The 19,718-nt window shown below is 45.2% G+C and overlaps 1 protein-coding gene across 3 annotated transcripts in view; it reads right to left on the bottom strand.

Annotated features, from left to right (window-relative positions):
• Window positions 1–19,718, bottom strand: part of LOC120812756 (transcriptional enhancer factor TEF-1-like) — a 46,431-nt gene that overhangs the window by 26,332 nt on the left and 381 nt on the right. The window contains exons 1-5 of one of the 3 annotated variants that reach the window (XM_040168942.2): window positions 19,258–19,427; window positions 6,884–7,372; window positions 3,401–3,465; window positions 2,123–2,185; window positions 89–220 (exon numbers count right to left, since the gene is read on the bottom strand). In XM_040168942.2, the coding sequence (XP_040024876.1) occupies window positions 89–220; window positions 2,123–2,185; window positions 3,401–3,465; window positions 6,884–7,088 (465 nt within the window). In that variant the 5' untranslated portion in view covers window positions 7,089–7,372; window positions 19,258–19,427. Of the gene's footprint in view, window positions 1–88; window positions 221–2,122; window positions 2,186–2,729; window positions 2,792–3,400; window positions 3,466–6,883; window positions 7,373–19,257; window positions 19,428–19,718 lie in introns of those variants that run through there. The other 2 variants (XM_040168944.2, XM_040168943.2) reach the window with 2 other exon arrangements.

Genomic DNA, 19,718 nt, shown 5'->3' with positions numbered 1-19,718 from the left:
ATTGCACCAAAAAATAGGCATATTATTGTCCTTGTGTGTCCTGTGTCCCATTTGTAGAGAATAAATAGTGTCCCTATTTGTATGTTACCTGTGCGTTACTGGGGAAGCTGCTCCGCACTATGCCAGGCAGGAGCTTGCTGTGTATGGCGGTGGCCGAGACAATCTGGGCCGAGGACATGGACGAGATGCTCTGCAGGGCCTTCCCCTTGGCGTTCTGGTCCTGCCAAGGCAACAAAACACACACCCACACACACATCACCATCGTCATGAACACACTTGAATTATTTCAATGTCCTCAAGTGACGATATTTAAAATATTAATCAACGTGTTTCAGACCAGTTCAGGGACTGCTGCCGCCTGGGGCAGCAAAACAGAAAGGGCTCCATTCAGAAGCTTTTACGGTAAGTCTGATCACATGTGGGCTCATTTGTAACGTCTGAACTTGAAGCAACGCAATACTCGGAGCAGAAAAACAGCTGAAAGAAATGAAAAGAATAAAGGCGCTTGAATAGCTGGAGAATCGATAATTGGCAGCTTCACTCAAGTTAATTGGCACTGAGAGAAATCGCTCCTCCTAGGGGATGTAATAACATTAAGGGAGGCACCGAGATGGGAATCATGCTGGATTTTCATATCAAATACCGGGAGCCATATGGGTTTGATAACATCGTTGACCTGAACTAATTTCTTTGAAACCACCGGCCCATGTGTTCTGGTCTCAATGGGGAATCTACAGCTGGGGAAAATCTCATGTCACGTCCAGGCTACCAGAGAAGAAAAGTACCAAGACAAGCCATTGATAACCAGGATCAGCTAATGATTATGCAAGTGCTTACTAAAAGCCAATTTGTTCCCAATGAAGATGGTAAATATATTTTTGTTTTTAAACAGTCAAAAAGTGTCATTTCAAAAAATGTAATCCTTGTACATTCTGAAAACAACTGACCACTGTAGCTTTTGAACAAATGTTACTCAAACAGGGGCACCTAGCGCATTTGTTCCGGACTACTTTCAGATGCAGATCAATACACAAGTGGTTGCTCTGGTGAGTGTTAGTGCAACTCATCGGTGCATTTGTAATATTTCTAATGGCACACCATTAAGTGACACACAAACATGCACTCACCAGAACTCCACTGTGTAAGAACATGTGTTACGCAAACAAACACTTGTTGGTTGCATCCTTTAATCATTGGTTTGGGGGCTTTTAATTGGGTTTGCTGACAATAGGAATAGGAGTAGTTCTTAGTTTGAGGCTTAAGCCTTAGACTCTCGATTGATTGGAACAAGTTATTCTGAAATTGTAAATTCTTTTATAATAAAAATAGGCATCAGCTGAATACATAGTGATCTACATCTCTAATAAAAGCACAGAAATCATGAAGAATATTCATATTATATTTCAGTAACATGACCAAATATTAACATACTTCAGACAGGTGCCTATGTTCATTAAGGTTGTGACTATTCAAAAAACCTCTCCTGTCACGTTTAATCAACCACCTGTCATTCACTTTATGACAGCAAACATAAATTCAGCCCTCGCTGCATCTCCATTTGGAATTCCGTCTGCTCTTCTCGGAAAACAAGCGCTCCTTTGTTGCTTTACATTAAGTTAATCACAACCAACAGAGGTGGAAGAAGAAGAAAAAAGAGGCGAGACAGAGGGAGGGGAGAAGGAGACTGCGGAGGGAGATGAATAGACTGAAAGGAGGGTGGTGGAGTGTAAGGGTGGGGGGAGGAACGGCTGAATAAATGTGTGGATGAATGAGACAGTAAAGAGGAATAGGAGGATGAGGAGACAAGGCTTAATTTGATACCTAGAATAGTGGCGTTAAGGCCATCCATCCAGCCGCACTAAAAAGTTATCAAGCAGATTGTTTTGATGTAGAGGGATTGTACATTTTATTTTTATTTTAGATATTCACAGTGAACATTTAACCAATAATGTTTGGGGTTTTCATGCCGCCATTTGCTCCCTTATTTTTCCGCTGCATAACCCCAAAGCCCCCTTGATGTGAAATCCGGTGATTTCTTTTTTCTCCAGGCTTCTGTTAAAGCAGTGTTTTTTCACTTCCTGTTCACAACTGTAACTCTAAGTATTATGGATTAACCCCTTACCTTTAGTTTGGATTGAAACTCTCTGGATTTCCTTCTGGCTAACACCTGGATGTGACTGGATACCTGAGGAGAGGAGAGAAGAGGAGAGGAGTAGAATAGAGGGGAGGAAAGGGTATAAGGAAGAAAGGGGGTTGGAGGGTAGAAAAGAGAAGAGGAAGGACCAAACAGTAAGTTGCCATGGTTATGAAAGGAGTACTGCCACACTAGGGGGGCGCCAGCACATACACACACGCACACACACACAAATTTATTAACACACTCACTACTCCCCTGACAACAGTGAATAGACCCATCCATGCACAAAGAGAGCAAAAAGACACCTGGGAACACAGGCGACGAAGATACTATGATTACACGGCATACAGAGGGCGTCTGACACACGGGCAGAAATGTAAGACGTCATTTTCTGTGCCCACGTGTTTGGTGGCATGCAGTAATATGAATGCCAAAAGGGAGCATTAACGCAATCTTTAAAAAAGAAACGAAACTGCAGTGAAAACTGCGTGAGAGCTGTTTTTTTGGAGTTTAAATTAAAAAAATTCTCGTTGTGAAAAAAAGGTTTGGTTTTTATTTGCATGTAAGAATATTTCATACCCGACTTCCTTACTTTTAGGTACAGCCCCTTGAAGATTTCCATTTTCTGTTACTTTACACTTCTAAATTCACCACCTGCAGTCAGAAATCTCCATTTACACACATGAAATGTAATCTGAGAATAAAGATGAGGTAAGGTTTTGCGAAACTTACGTTAGAGGTAACTGGGTGACATCCGATTTAAATAGTTTGAAGGACTACATTTGTTATAAGGAGGAGAATAAGCAGACGAACCACGCATTGAGCGTAAATTGTGTGCGCCTGCTTCGGCGCAATCTGTGGTCATTTCACACCGTGTAGCCTTTCACGAATAAAAAAGGGAGCACTGGATCGCAGTGTCAGCGTCATGAATTACTTTGAGAAGGAGCTGCAGGGAACCATTAAGACTAGGCAGTGGAGCACAGCGCTGACCCCTCATTGAAACAAGAAGTAACTGGGAACAACTACAACCTTCCTCCTGTGAAAAAAAAGGAAATTTAAACCATTTACCACCTTTCCTCGCTTTCTCCTAATGTAGAAAAGGGACATGTAACATTGGTTTGCCCTTTCCCCAAACTCCAGCGGTGTTTGGCTCTTTTCTCGGCCGCTGCTGTTTAGCAGCCCCCCTCGTCTACATAACATAATAAACTGTGATACATGCTGCAGGGATGTGATTGGATTTGGTGCGTGCGCTCCCACCATTACCTGTTTCCTCGTCCGCGTCTTGCCTGTTCGGAGCTTGATGTATCTGGCTATCAGCTCATTCCGACCTGAATGGGGGTGGGATGGGGGCACAGGACACACTGGTGAGACATTGACATGCACTCTAAACATGCAATTTCAACCATCTTTGCCCCCCGATGGCGAGCGCAAATCACGTGACCCTGACAAATAACCCGGTGCCGGATTTAGCTCCGTTGACCCGGCGACCCTGGTGTCTTGAGCCCTTCGCCGAAGCACTCACACACACAAAATCACACACACACAACCACTGCCCTGAATACACATGACCCAACAATACAGGTATTCATGCGGACCGGTCGTCCCCTGATTAAAGGAACCAGAGGGGCAACTGTACCCATACTAACGTGCACACACACACACACACACACACACATGCTTTCAATGCTGAATAATTCAACCCATTCAATAGGGAGCACAGCAGACTCAGCATGTCCTGGCTAGCATATATTAGTGAGGGCAGAGAGAGAAAGAGAGAGACACTGAGTATGCATTTGTTGAGATGTGGGAGCGTCTTGCGACCCTCAAAATTCCAGTTCTTGTGAAATTACGTAATTATTCAATTAGCTAACGAGTTCTCCTCAGCGTGTGGCTTACTTTCATGTGTTTATCTGCGAGTGGAAAAACGTAAAGCCAGCTGGCCAACTGATGGTCAAGATCAACACAAAGCCATACCCCTCCACACACACTACCCGAATGGCTCGCAACAATAGCCCTAACTAACTAGCAGATGGCATGTGTGGACGTGTGTTCGCGCATGTGTGTGTGTTCTGACCAATCCAATTCTAACAGAGATAGGGAGCTTAAGACTGATAACATCTACAGCTTCCCCCATGCAGGTGTTCAAGTCAAAAGCTGTGACTGACGACAGCACATACACACACACACACACACACAATTGTATGTACATGGATCAGTGCCAACAAACACATACACAAACACACCCTGGCTGCTGAGGCTGACATCTGACTCCAGAGGGGCCAGCTGGTCTTTCTAGGAGGCTTAATGGTGAATTATCATCCTTCACTAACCCTGAGGCACACATCCCTCGCACTCCCTCTTTCTCAAAAACTCTCCAGAACACACACATGATATCACACACACACACACACACCCTCGGTGAGTCCATCCAGCCATCCGTTTTGGCTGCTCCCTTACTACTGCCCCCCGCCCTCCGTCCTTCTTGCAGTGAATGGGCTTCCCTTCTGCTCCACCCCCCCCCTCGTTTTCTACTTGCCCAGTAAAAGACTTCAAGGCCAAGGTCAGATGGTCATTAACCGTGACGAACAGAAGCCCCCCACCCCTGTCTCTATCTCTGGAGTAAAGCGGCTCTGTGTGCGAGCAGATATCGAGGGAGCTGAAAAGAAGCACAGTTTTCTAGGATTTTGGACCGTGGAAGTTATAATAACCAAGATGGCGGCACGTGAACAACGCGAGGCTCAGCGTCTCTAAAGCACACCAGCATCTCTTCTTCCTGAGGAGACTGAAGAAGGCCCATCTGTCTCCTCAGATTCTAGAGAATTTCTACCGCTGTACCATAGAAAGCATCCTTACAAACTGCATCTCAGTATGGTATGGCAGCTGCTCTGTCGCGGACCGTAAATCACAGCAGAGGGTGGTGAAAACTGCCCCACGCATCACCAGTTCCTCACTCCCCACCATTGAGGCTGTCCAGAGCAAGAGATGTCTGCGATATTGTTGTGTCCGCTACATTGTGTACACAGGCAGGCTTTTCACATTTCAGCCCTGATGAAGGATGTGATGCAAAGAGCCCCGCTGAGAATGAATTAAAAAATCCTTGAAAGGCGTGTTGTTTACAACACCATCACGTGTTTCAATAAGGCTGCAGTGAAGATCTCTGGGAGATATCTGTGGTCTGCAACACCCCGGCCATTAAAATTCACAGTGCGTCGTGCCCCTCGCTAATACATCTGTTTTGAACATGCGCCTGATCCACAGCTTAGGAGACAGAGAGGGTTCAATACCAATTAAATGACTTTCATATCCATCCAGTGGATCCATACGATGTTTCTGTAGGGGACAAAGCCACTGGCCATTACACTGTACCTTAGGCAAGGATAAAAGCTGTATTATTGACCTTTTCATCCTCTCTCCCTTTTATACACATAATCTATTTTTTTCCTTCCATGCTTCTCTCCCACTAAGTTCATCCCGGCACTCTTACACATTTTCCTTCTATCCTTCTATTTTTTTTTCTGTCCATTTCCCTGCAGCCATTTTGTGTGTGTGGGGGAGGGGGGGTTGGGCGCGTTAGACCCCTACCCATTAGATATTGACACTTTTATTTCTCAATGAATTACTCACCTGCCACTCCGGCTATGTCCGCATTACTACATTTTTGTTTTAAAAGGCATTACTGTCTTACAAGTAACTTCAAGGTTATGTGCACGTTTTTTTCCATTTATGTTACAGCGAGCATGAATACCGTACTTGTTACAGGTTATTTAAATATTTCCTAAGAAGCATGGACTCTTTCATGACTCGTTATGAGTGTGGATAAACCGAGCACATGTGAGCCCGTCAATGAGCCATAGATACATTGCTGATTTCTATGTCAAACATTGCTCCGCCTCGACAAGGAGAGTTGAACATGACAACAACATGGACACAATGTCAACAAACAGCGGCCAACATGGCACTGAGACAGACCGGTTGACCCATGGCCAATCAAAAACACAAACCTTGGATGTTTTTTGGGGGGAGCAGCGGGGAGTATGTGGACAGCCGTGTCCATAACATACTGGTACGCACTTTGGGTCGAGGCCTGGGGACTGTTAGGCCTTATATGGTGACCCCTTTTTGAATCGTCACAAAACATCTGAGTTCCTATGGGGAACTTCTACCCATCTGTTGATTGAGGTCCATGAGGACAGACAACATTGTGTGTCCACGCTCCAGACTCCCTCCAGAAAACGTCTCAATTTACTGCTTGCTACTAGTAAAAATGACATCCAATACCTGGATTTAATTTAATACTCAGAAGCCTAAAAACTCCAGTGGAGTCATGAAGAAATCACTAAAGTGCACTCTCCATACAGGGGGAGGGTGAGGAGGGAAACAACAGAGAGGGGAGGGAGGCGCAGCTGGTGGCAGGCAGAGGACCATCTGTTCTTCAGTCTATTAGTTCATACACATACACACACACACTCTCTCTCACAGCGTCACGCTTAATCTCAGATGTGCACGCGCACACATGATGCAGCTATAACACGGCTTGGATTCCTCTCTTTTACACTCTGTACCAGACACTCGAGTGCAAAAATATCAAACATTTCATGCTGAACAGTTGACGTTGCTGTTTTTTCATTTTACATCATTGAAATAGGATATTGTTGCTTTTATGTTGGGTTAAACAAAAAATCGGAAGAGGCCATTTTGGCCTTGGCTGTTTCTCACAACAAATAGTTCCCGCCCCTCTTTACTCACCATACATCTTCCCTTCATCTGACAGAATAATCTTCCTCCTTCCACAGGGCGGGTAGATGGCCAGGGCCTCCTGGAAGCTCTGCTCGATGTCGGGGCTCCAGACCCCCTCGGGGTCCCCATCCATGTTCTTATCCCCGCCTGAGTCACTCAGTCTCTCCATGTCGTCCCCTGGACTCTCGCTGCCGCTCCAGCTCCCGCGATCCATGGTGGCAGCTAACGATACCTAATGCTAATGGCTCGAGGATGAGTAGGTGACGGGATTAAGAAACACTTACAGGGACCCTCGAGCTGGCGTTAACGCTAATGGAAATAATTAACTTCCCGCGGGGACGGCCAGCTGACGAAAACGGCAAAACAAATGGTAATGCTAGCTGCCGCTGCTTTTGCCAACGGTAATGCAAAATGCTAACTACCAATAATAACAGACACTGATAAACTGTGGACAACTCCGCAAGATGGTCCAAAACCCGACACTTGACAGCAGGTAACCTAAAAGAGAAGGAAAAAAAACAGAAGGGGAAGTTTGAATTAGCTGTAATTCCTTCTAACAGCCTACACTTCAGAGAGAAATTATAATGACACACTCATATAAGAGCTTAGTGCTCATGATTTGATGAGTCTGGTTGACACACGCAACCTTGTTGATGCCCTTCAATATCCTGAATCCCAGAGCAACAGAACTAATGTCGGTGGGTCCAGTTTTTCTCCTCTTTTTTTTTTTTTTTACAATTTCTTAAATTTAAATTTGCATTTGAACAGACGTGATAAAACACAACCCAGAATTTCAATCTCAGAAAACAGACATAATGGTAATGGACCATTCTCCTCTCTCTATGGAGGGCACTCAGCGATTCTAAGTATATACTTTTATACCAAGGAAATATTTTCCATGCAGCTTTAAGTCCTGATCAGCACATTGTAGGTCTGCATCCCAGCTGCTCATGGGAAATTATTGCCTCTTTTCATGTCGGAAATTGCCTATTTTGTTAAACTGCTGTGGTAGCCCAACAGCGAATCCACATGCACATAAGTGGAGCGAGTGAATGAGGGCTGGACAGACAGACAGAGACCGCTACTACACTCATCTCTGAGCAGATTTGGAAAAAAACAAACTGAAGTAGCTTGCCAGCTGCTTACAATTCTTCTAAAATCCCCCACAGTAAACAGCACTGTTGGCCTAGTACACACCACACATACACACAGGCATATGCACACACTCACACAAAGACACACGCACGGACATGCAATTGTGCCAGCTCCTTGGGCGAACACATGTCATTTTGTCTGCTCCTCGACTGTTCACACTAGGGGTGTAACGATTCATTTTAACAACGATTCGATTTGAATCGCGATTCATGGTTGCCGATTCGATTCATGGACGATTTGGGTTAATTTAGAACGATTCGATTCAGTGACTTGAAATCGATTTAATAACTTTACTGGACAGTGCAGGCCAAGTTTCTGAGATCCCTGTTGTTTTTTCTTTTTCCTTGTTGTTTGTTCTTTTTTCGTCAACTGCAAACCCTTTTATTCCCCCCGTGAGTTCGCTTCATTCATCCTGGTCGGTGTTTACATGCCGCCGGCGGGCAACGTGCACGAGGCACAGCGGACACTCGCCGACCAGATACGGCGTGTGGAGCGGACCAACCCGGACTCTTTAGTTATTGTCCTCGGGGACTTTAACAAAGGAAATCTCACCCATGAACTCCCTAAATACAGACAGTTTATTAAATGCTCCACCAGAGAGGAGAACACGCTGGATCACTGTTACACCACAGTAAGCAGGGCTTATCACGCCGTCCCTCGTGCTGCACTGGGACACTCTGACCACGTCATGGTCCATCTGATTCCTGCATACAGGCAGAAACTAAAGCTCTGCAAACCTGTGGTGAGGGAATTCAAGAAGTGGACCAGTGAGGCGCTGGAGGATCTTCAGGCGTGCTTTGACTGCACAGACTGGGATGTTTTCAGGACTGCTACTGACAGTCTGGATGAGTTCACAGAGGCTGTAACTTCCTACATCGGCTTCTGTGAGGACAGCTGTGTACCATCATGCACCAGGGTGAGTTACAACAACGACAAACCCTGGTTCACAGCGGAACTCAGAACACTACGCCTGCAGAAGGATCAGGCATTTAGGAGTGGGGACAAAGACTTGTACACAGAGGCAAAATACAAGTTTAGCAAGGCGGTGAGAGACGCTAAACGACTGTACTCTGAGAAACTCCAACAACAGTTCTCAGCAAGTGACTCTGCTTCGGTTTGGAGAGGCCTCAAACACCTCACCAACTACAAGCAAAAAAAACCCCACTCCATGAATGACCTTCAGCCTGGCAGACAAGCTCAATGAGTTCTACTGCAGATTTGAAAGACAATGTCCTGATCCCATCCCCCACAGCTCCACCAACCTGCTGCAGTCCCCCTCCCCTCCCTCCCCCAGCCCATCAGGTGCTCACGCCTCTTCATCATTATCACCTTCCCCTCCCCCACCAGCAACGACCCTCTCTATTCTGGAGAGAGACGTTAACCGGCTCTTTAGAAGACTAAATCCCCGTAAGGCAGCCGGTCCGGACTCCGTTTCCCCTCACTCCCTGAAGCATTGTGCTGACCAGCTGTCTCCGGTGTTCACTGACATCTTCAACACCTCCCTGGAGACATGCCACGTACCAGCCTGCTTCAAGGCCTCCACCATCATCCCTGTCCCCAAGAAGCCCAGGATCACAGGACTCAATGACTACAGGCCAGTTGCCCTGACCTCTGTAGTCATGAAGTCTTTTGAACGGCTAGTCCTGTCCCACCTGAAGTCCCTCACCGACACCCTCCTGGACCCCCTGCAGTTCGCCTACAGAGCCAACAGGTCTGTGGACGATGCTGTCAACATGGCCCTCCACTACATCCTCCAGCATCTGGACTCCCCAGGAACCTACGCCAGGATCCTGTTTGTGGACTTCAGCTCTGCTTTTAACACTATCATCCCGTCTCTGCTGCAGGACAAACTCTCCCAGCTGCACGTGCCCGACTCCACCTGCAAGTGGATCACAGACTTCCTATCTGACAGGAAGCAGCACGTGAAGCTGGGGAAACATGTCTCAGCCTCTCGGACCATCAGCACCGGTTCCCCCCAAGGCTGCGTTCTTTCCCCTCTGCTCTTCTCCCTGTACACCAACAGCTGCACCTCCAGTCATCAGTCCGTCAAGCTCCTGAAGTTTGCGGATGACACCACCCTCATTGGACTAATCTCTGGTGGGGACGAGTCCGCCTACAGGTGGGAGTCTGACCATCTGGTGTCGTGGTGCAGCCAGAACAACCTGGAGCTCAATGCTCTAAAGACAGTGGAGATGGTTGTGGATTTCAGGAGGACCAGAGCCCCACCCTCCCCCATCACCCTGTGTGACTCCCCCGTCACTATTGTGGATTCCTTCCGTTTCCTGGGCTCCATCATCACCCAGGACCTCAAGTGGGAGCTGAACATCAGCTCCATCACCAAGAAGGCTCAGCAGAGGTTGTTCTTCCTGAGGCAGCTGAAGAAACTCAACCTGCCAAAGACGATGATGGTCCACTTCTACACGGCCATCATCGAGTCCATCCTCTGCTCCTCCATCACCGTCTGGTACGCTGCAGCCACAGCCAAGGACAAGGGCAGGCTTCAGCGTGTCATCCGCTCTGCAGAGAGGGTGATCGGCTGCAATCTGCCGTCCCTGGAGGACTTGTTCGCTTCCAGGTCTCTGAAGCGAGCTAAAAAGATCGCGGCCGACCCCTCCCACCCCGGATATAAACTGTTTGTGCCCCTTCCATCTGGCAGGAGGCTGAGGTCCATCAGGACTACGACCTCCCGCCACACGAACAGTTTCTTCCCGTCGGCAGTCGGGCTCATCAACAGAGCCCGGTCCCCCACTGCCTGACTATAACACTCCACCGGTCACTCCCCCTCATACTGCACATGTCACTTTAACTGCAATTCATCACTTTGTCACTTGTCACTTTGTCTCTTGTCTGTTACTTGTTTGTTAGTGCACTTTATGCTTAATATTTTTCAACTTTTTAATATTTAAAATTTGTTTAACTTTATTCCCCTGTTTTATACTAACCCATAGCCTTAGCCTTATTCTTACTAACCCATTGCATTAGCATTTCATTCCACTTTATTTTATTACCTGTGCACTGTTGTCTTGTCTGTCTACTGTCGCGCAACCGCCAAGACAAATTCCTTGTATGTTTGACATATTTTGGCTAATAAATGTTTCCTGATTCCTGATTTCTTGTAAGGAAAACAGGTTTAAATTAATTATGGATATTATAAACAAGCAAACAACAATTTATGGCAAATGTATTAACATTTTATTTGAATCAAGTGCAATTTTCGATGTAAACATTACACAATAATTACACAATGTTTGGATCAATTTACAGAACCCCGGATTTTCAACCACATTATAGGTTTTTTATTTGGCTTCTACATATTCTACAAACAGCGACCGACTTATTTAGAACACCTCCATGTTTGCAAAAGCCAAAATGTTTCCACGCGCTGGATCAATAAGTTGGCTTGTAAATGTCTTGCTCGCAGTCGTCTCCTCCACGCTGTGTTTTGTTGTTGTTTGTTGAGTTTCGCGCGGCTGCCGCTGCGTATTGATGACGTCATAGACAGGCAGACTGAATCAAGTAACGTTTAATGTGTCTAAAGTGCTAAAAAACAAACAAACAAACACACATCCATACCGTTTTTGTACTTAAATCCAATGTGCAGTTTCCAAGTATCGATACAATCGATTATGTACCATTTCAATCGATTTGTAACCGATATATGTCGTCTGGAATGCCGATTTGTGGAGCACAGATCGATTCAGTTGGATCGCAGGAATATAAATCAATTAATCGATTTAGTGAATGAATCGTTACACCTCTAGTTCACACCCATGCACTGTCATTTGCCACAGCCTGCAAAACCTGCAGTGTAAAGTGTATGTCTGTGTGTGTGTGTGTGTGTGTGTAGGGGGGGGGGGTACTTTTAACACAATTACATTTGACGCGCACACATGCGTGTGTGTGTTTCACTGGAGTTTGTCCTCCAGGTCTCTATGCTTCATACTGTTCCCCCTCATTTCCGTTTCCTCTTCAACATATCCACCCTGGCTTGCTTCCCACTTCACCCCCACCCCTTCCCAAGCACTTAACCATCCAAACAAGGATTCATTCATCCAGCGGGCGTCTGTGGTCGAGCACCAGCGGCAAGATTTGTTACCTCTCTCAGTTTGTTTGTGCAACTGTGTGCACGAAAACCAAAGTTGTCAAAATAAAACTGTGCTTTGATCATCTCAGTTAGACCGATGACGTTTTAATGGGGGAAATATATGATTGGAACGTCCATAGAAACTTTTCAAACCACCCCTGCTTCCTATTAGTACGCTCAGCCTGTTTGCAACGAACAACATGTCAGCTCGATGTGGCTGAATATATTACTTCCATTTACCTCTAGTGGTTAAAAGGTGGGGGTGGGGGGGGATTGTCAGGGTGAACAAAAAATGTGCTGGAAAAGCTGAGATTGACCGTGCTGTTGTTCTGCCGGGAGATTCTGTGGCACAAACCAAAACTAGAAGAGCTGAGGCGCGAACAGAAAAGTCTGATAGCCGCTAAGCTAATTCATGCGGCGAAAAATGTGCCTTAAGAGCTGAGAGATGTGAAAACCTAATTTTGCAGATTTTGCAATTTTGCAATTTTGCACAATTGTAAATAGCAGTAGCAGCAGCATAGCAATATAATTGAACTCTTTTTCGAACTATGACTGCCTGTATTATTTGAAAAAATTGAGAATAAAAACTGAAGCATACTGTTTGTGGTGAAAGTACAGTATGTTTTAGGGTTTTTTAGCTCACTCTTTTATTATTTCTTGATTATCTTGGCTCCAGCCGCGACAAACAGCCATTGTCAGCATAAACGCTGTGATGAACTGATAACTGATCAGAACTGATGTTAGCGACTAGCTGGAGAACATAGGGGAGCACTTAGCAGCAGATAGCAGAGCTATGGATTTTCTCCCAGAAGGGGGCAGAGAACAAAACAGAGCAACGAGAAGAATGAATATTGGAGTAATGTCCGTCAGAGCGACAGGAGCGCATCTTCAAGTCAGAGTTTGTGTTGTCCCGTGGTTGCTCGATGCGTAAATATAAAACTTGTTTTTTAAGCTTTACCAGCCGGTCCAGGACTGTGGAAGCTGAACCTGGAGAAAAAACGCCACCGAAACACAGACATCAAGAATCATCTTGGTGTTCCGCGTTGGTGCTAACCGCTGCACTGCCGCACCATGCAAATGTTGATATAAATCCCACTGTTGTGTGAGCGCCACTCCTACATGTGTGGATGTTTGCAAATGATTTATCTAGGTAAATTCTTCACAAGGCAGCTGATCAACAGGAGTGCTGGGTCACCTGAGCTGGACTGTTACACGAACTGTTATGCTGCGTTCACACCAAAAGCGAAGCAAATTATTCGCGCGAGAAGATTCCATGTAAAGTCAATGCACTGCGAGTAAACTTGCGAGAGTAAAATGTGGCGAAAACATTTTTTTAAATAAAGTTACCAACGGTAAAGTATGAACTGGTTTAGACATCTAACCTAATGAAACATTTTGGACAACGTAAACTAGCTCTTAATAAAAGCTCATGTGTTGAGTGGCTCTGGTTTTGGTCTCCACCGACCCCTCAGCAGAACCTCAGGTCACGCTAGCTGCTAAATGCTCTGCTACGTTCACTAGCTAGTCTGGTGCTGTACAGGTAGGTTGCAGCTTTAACACACACACACACACACAGGGGCACACAGCCACAGCCCTGCAGCTGCCTTGGACTCTCGCGCTCCTCTTTCTGTGTCCCCCTTTCTTCCTACTTCACTCCCGTCGCACAGCACTCGCCGGGCTTCAGCCACGTGCCAACTACACATATGTGTTTGTAAGCACGGCCTCTCAGCCGCCATATTCTAAAAAGCCGGGCCAGTAAGGTTTTAATGGACTGTAATGCAACTAATATGCGAGTGCCTGCATCACCAGAGGGTGTGTGTGTCAGCAGGGGGTCCTGTTGGTAGACAAGTTGAATGCATTATGACAAGCAAGTCAGTTCCTTTCACTAACTCCTCTGTTGGACCTCTCAACGGCATCTGTTTTAACTGCTTCCAATGCACACATGCACAAGTTTGACAAAAGGATGATACTTCTCAAAGAAAACCTGGTTTCACATCCCAATGTTTTTCCATGTTTTAATGTTCCCATAGTAGTGAATAATAGTCAGTATTTTTTGTTTTTCCATCAAGGATCATCATTTCAATTGTTTTCTACCTGTGTGCAAATGTGACCCAGTGTTCAATTGCTCAACAGACTCAGGGGTTACAGTTAAATTATCTTGCCACCCGTAGCAGCCTCCGCAGCGGACACATCATTGCACCTCATGTTATTCTAATAGACAGAATGCATTTGGGAGTATGATTTTCAGCCACAGCTGATGTGCTGTCTGTGCCTGAGCGCTGCACTGGTCGGGGGGAGGGTTGCAGCAATACCAACACCATTTAATAAGTGTGAACCTCGGCGCATTGTGCCGGGCCCCGGAACCACATGTGTGTTTGTGTATGCGTTATGCAAGTCTATGCAAGTCCCTGAAGGCAGCCAGTAAAGTGTGAGTTGGGTGACTTATCGGAAATTAAAGATACATTTCCAGCAAATGAAAGGCTAAGCAATAAAAATGTAATTCAAAACAAATTTTATAGATGTGGGGAATGCAGCACATGCTGTCTTTCGTTGCAGAGGAAGTGAATCCCTATGATAAGCCAACATTTTTTTCTCTCAACTCAACGTTTATGTAGTCCTGGAAGGATTGACGAAAAAACACTAAAACCAGAGGCTTGAGAAACTTAATTAAGAAGTGTTTTCTTGGGGGGTGATCATAGGGAATACACTAATTTATTTAACGTTGTTTTGTTGTTCAATGAAAGAATGAAATAAAAAGTTCTACTCACAAATAGATGAGGTCAAAAATGTAATTATTAAAATTAGTATTAGAAAAGTTTGCATGCATGTCTGCTTATGACAAATCAACCCCAATATTTCCAGTGTATTCCTGTTTATTCCCATAAATTGCCGTGAAAGTTTTCAACTTTGAATATTCCCGTAATTTTGCAACCCAAATCACAGAGTGGAAAGAGATTATCAGACAGCTACAGAACAAATGAAAGCCAATATCACCATCGGGACAAAAACAAAAACAGGTCATGAGCAGAATGGCAGGGGGAAATCTTTTGTACAAGAGAGCAGTGAAATATTGTCCTGCTCTACAGAGTGTTTATCGTTTATCAACCGGGAAAAGGAAGCAGTGGTAGTGGAAATCTAGACTTCCAGCTCGCTTCCTGCCAAGGACAGGAAACGCAACGTTGATTCAGACCTCCCATGCTGGTTAGCTGCTCTCAGCCATTCATATGCTTGTTGCTATAATCCCTAAAGACTGAGATGTCCACACTGTCTACCCTGTCTGCTATGAAACCGTGTTCCCAAAATTAAACTGCATTTTTATTTTATTTTGAGGGATTGCACCTGCAGTTGAAAATTTGGTTAATTGGGGATTTGAACAAAAAAAAAGACAAACTGCATCATCATGGTTTGGCCTTACATAAGTAGGTTTGCATTGCATTAAATTAAATTAACATTAAACAAAATTAACTTCTTGTTTCACATGAGGAATTAACAATAGAGGCCTCTTGTGGGGAAGTCCTGTGTTGACCAACCAATCCATCTCAGGCTCCTGGGGGGGTGTCCGTTGTTTTAACAGCCAATTATTCCAAAACTCTGATTGGTCTATTGGTCAAAATAGAATATTGCTATGGTAGCAGATGTCATCGGATCTTTTTTATTTTTCCTTATTCGACCTACAGAATCTTCCACTCACTACCTGTTGCCTTGGCTGGTCAGGATGATGCCCAAGAAGTGAGTTTGTTCGGTATAGCGTGAGGATGGAGGGGTCAGCCATCCGCTGACAGAGGATGGAGGGTCATGAATGCAATGGTAGGAATGTTGCTTGTAGGAATGGTTGGAATGTATTGCTGCAGCTAGGCCTCACTATCTGAAATTGAGTGCAATCATTTTTTTTGTTTTATTTATTTAGGATTTTTTTTTCAAATTCTGATTCTAATGTCTAACTATTCTCACGAATAAAACGTTATTTGTTCTTTGAACGAGCGTACTTGTATTACTAAGCTATTATATTGTCATCATGTTATCAGTGACACAAAATGGTCTGCAAATTGCAGTAATATTGCATATCGCAATAAATGTCCAAATGGGCCGTTTGAGGACTAATAGACCTTTTCCTTACAGAAAAACAGCATGACATCAGCCTCCTCTGTACCTACATTTTAGCAGATAATGATTAGAAATGTATTTGTTAAATACAGACAATAGGTTTCCAAGGAAACACAACTGACGGTACCATTTTGCTGCCATGCTGATGAAGAGAACCCTAAAAATGCCCTCCATGGGTTCCCTGTTCCACAGCACCAGTGGAATGGAAGCTAACCCTAAAAAAAAGGTGTGTCATCCACACTGGGAGCGCCAAAAATACAGATAGACAATTCAATATCTGGCTTCACCTATTTAGGACATGGTGGTATGTAATGACATGGTATAGTTTGGTTTAAACAAAATGGCTAACTCTGCTGGACAACATTTAATTTGCTATTTCTTCTTGTATTTCTCTTTCATCATACTTTCCTGGATTATCTGCTCTCGTTTGAAGACAGTGACAGTCTTTGACAGTATTCAATGTCTTTATGCAACGGGAAACTACAGTTTTGGGCACGCAGGGATTTAAAAGTAATGTGAAAAACGCTTTGAAAACATGCATATTTACATTTAGTAAATGGAGTCTGCGTTTCTTTCTCCTACTGCAAAAATGTTCCGTCCAAGCTGCTATTTAAGCATAAAGTGTTTAATCATTGGAGGGGTGAATAAGTGCTGCTGGGCGTGTGTGTGTGTGTGTGTGTGTGTGTGTGTGTGTGTGTGTGTGTGTGTGTGTGTGTGTGTGTGTGTGTGTGACTCAGCACTTGGGTACAAACATCTATACAATGCATAGAATGACAGTGACTTGTTAGTATAGATTGGATCTTTTTTTTAACTGTTACATCTGTAGTTATAATTTTCTGGAGGGCGTGGGGGAGTCAGACGGAGAGATCAGGGACGGAGACGAGGAGACGGGCGAGCCAGCATAGGCTCTGCTCTGCCCCACCCCACCCAGTAGGGCGCCTATTGTTTCCCCCCAACCCCTAAACAAAGCCTGGCCCCCCAACCACACCCCCAAAACCTAACCCTCCCTTTCCCCACTTCCCACCCATTGCCCCCTGCATCCCCCATCCTCACACAGCATTGTTGCACTAATAAACCCGGTTCCACTCCCTAACTCCCTAGTTTTTATCTGTTTTTGAAAAAAATATTCTGAATCGATCCTGTATTAATTTGGCCACGTGGTAGACACTGCCAGGTGAAAAATAAAAATTGGTGTAACAAAGATTAGGCCTATGTTTGCAAAAAAAGACAGAAATTCTACACTGTACTGCATTCAATCATTTGTAATTGACACCTAAATAACTCAGTAACAACAACACTCCGCGGACAGAAGCGCCGCGTGATCTCTCCGGCATCCACCGAATCACCTGTTGATCCGGCCCAGCAACACTGAAAAGAGAAAAGAAGAAGAGAACAGAGTGCGACTACATCTGGATGCCACAAGACATTGCTTCGTGCCCCCTTGAGGGATTAGGCCTGCTAATCCCCGACCATAGAAATCTCTATACCGGATTTCTACCCCCCCAACCCACCCCCAGCCCAATGTCCAATGAGACAACAAATTAAACAGAACGAGGAGGAGCAGCCGCTCCGCCACACTGTAACAGCATTGGCAAAGTACGTGAACACACAAACATACACACTTACACAGCAGTTGTGTATCCAAAGCACACAGAGGCCATATGGTGCGTCCTCATCCGCCGACGCCTATTGCTGCCTCAACAATAGACCTGCCTGGCCTCGACAGCGAGAGGCAAACACACACACGCACACACACAGGAATGGTCAGTCAGCCAGTCTGCGTTGCTTAGGCCCTGAACAAACTCCTGGATTTGCATTCTGCTCCCCCCCCTCTCTCTCTCTCCCTCTTTCACAGTCACACACACTTCCCCGGTCTCTACAGGTGCGCGGAGCACTCAAAACAGATGTCAACGGAATGGAGGGGGGAGGATGGGAGGCTGTTTGCCCAGTGTGACTGACAAAGGTTTGTACACTTGCCGGCCGAGAAGCAGCAAAGACAATGACACACACACACCTCCTTCCTGTTACACCCACAGCCCTGCCTGATTGCCACCTAAAAAAAAGAGATTTCAAAATGCTCCATGGTTTTAGGAGGAGTGACATCATAGTCGTTCTCGCAGGTGGATTCCCATTTAATCAATATTTCACACAGACGTCAGCTGCCCTCACCAACACACATTTCTTCATGAGGGCATAAAATACGTATTATTATTTTTCTTCTGTTTTGCCCAGATAAATATTTTAGAATATTTTAACACAAATGTCTATCCTACACACTGATTGGTTTGTAGCAGTGGCCGACCTGAAATCCTTCAAGACAATTAATAACCTATTGTTGTTCATTGATTTATCAATTCTAGTCACTTTTAAAGCTTGAAGAGAAAAAATCCGCCACTTAGGGATCCTTAAAACTGTGTAGGAGTTCCGGAGCAAATTATTGAACCATATTTAAGGACATTGCTCCTGTAGATGTAAAAATTATTTTGGAAAATAGTCAGAATTTACTCTTTTCAGATGATTTAACGAACAAGTTGTGTGTTTTCTTTTACACACCAAAACTCACCACAACATCATTATTTGCCTGGATCTTCTCCTCATTAAGCAAACAAATATCTCCAATTAGACAACTGCGTCAGCCACATCAATTATGTGAGAAATAACTTTGAATGCATATCCGTCCCTCTCACGATGGCCTTCTGTTACTGGAGTGAAGCAGAGCTGCTACGTTTCAATCTACAGGCGGTGACCCCCCGTCCCCCCAGACAAGAATTACTTAATCTCTTGAGCTGCTGTGGTGGTCAGAAACCACATCAATAAATAAACTCAAACGTTACAGTAAATGAGGAGCTCATAAAACACCCTTAATATAAGCATGTATTTCTTTAAAGGGGCGCAGTTGGCAGTGTTGTGAGATTGTGTTCTTAAGTAACGTGCATGTTCCCCGTGCCCGGGGCTGCCCCTCTGTGTCTGTGCTAAGAAGAAGATGAAGATGAAGAAAGAAAAAAAGCCGCCCATGCAACAAGTCTCTCCATTCACTCACAGTCTTGTTAAACTGTCTCCACGCGGCGGCGGCAACGTGTGCCCGCGCTCACATCTCTCTTGTTCCTCCGCTTCTCGTGTCGGTCAGTCGGTCCCTGAACGCAACCCTGAGGGAGAACTAGCCGACCGCGCGGGTTCCGTCCGCGAGAGGAAGAAGACGCGTGTTTGGTGCTGGGAGAAAAAGGAGTAGGTGGATGAAGAGGGGGAGGAGGAGAGGGGAGTGTGTGTGTGTGTGAGGGGGGGGGGGGGGTCAATTCTAGTGAAAGCGACATTCAGCTGGCTCTGGAGGTCGCGCGACGGAGCATTAATGAGCTCAACAGACTTGTTTAACGTTTAGAAGTGCGCGTCGTTTTTTTTCCTTCAAAAGTCATCTCAGGAGACTTCTGCGGTTTTAGCAACAAGCTAAACGTCCGACGGCTGAGTAAGGCAACGCGAGGGGGGGTCGAAGTTGGCTCTTTGGTA

The sequence above is a fragment of the Gasterosteus aculeatus genome, chromosome Y (assembly GCF_964276395.1).
Source record: "Gasterosteus aculeatus chromosome Y, fGasAcu3.hap1.1, whole genome shotgun sequence".
Taxonomy (NCBI): domain Eukaryota; kingdom Metazoa; phylum Chordata; class Actinopteri; order Perciformes; family Gasterosteidae; genus Gasterosteus; species Gasterosteus aculeatus.
Note: the sequence above shows the minus strand (reverse complement) of the source record. Positions and strands in the feature narration are given on the sequence as shown.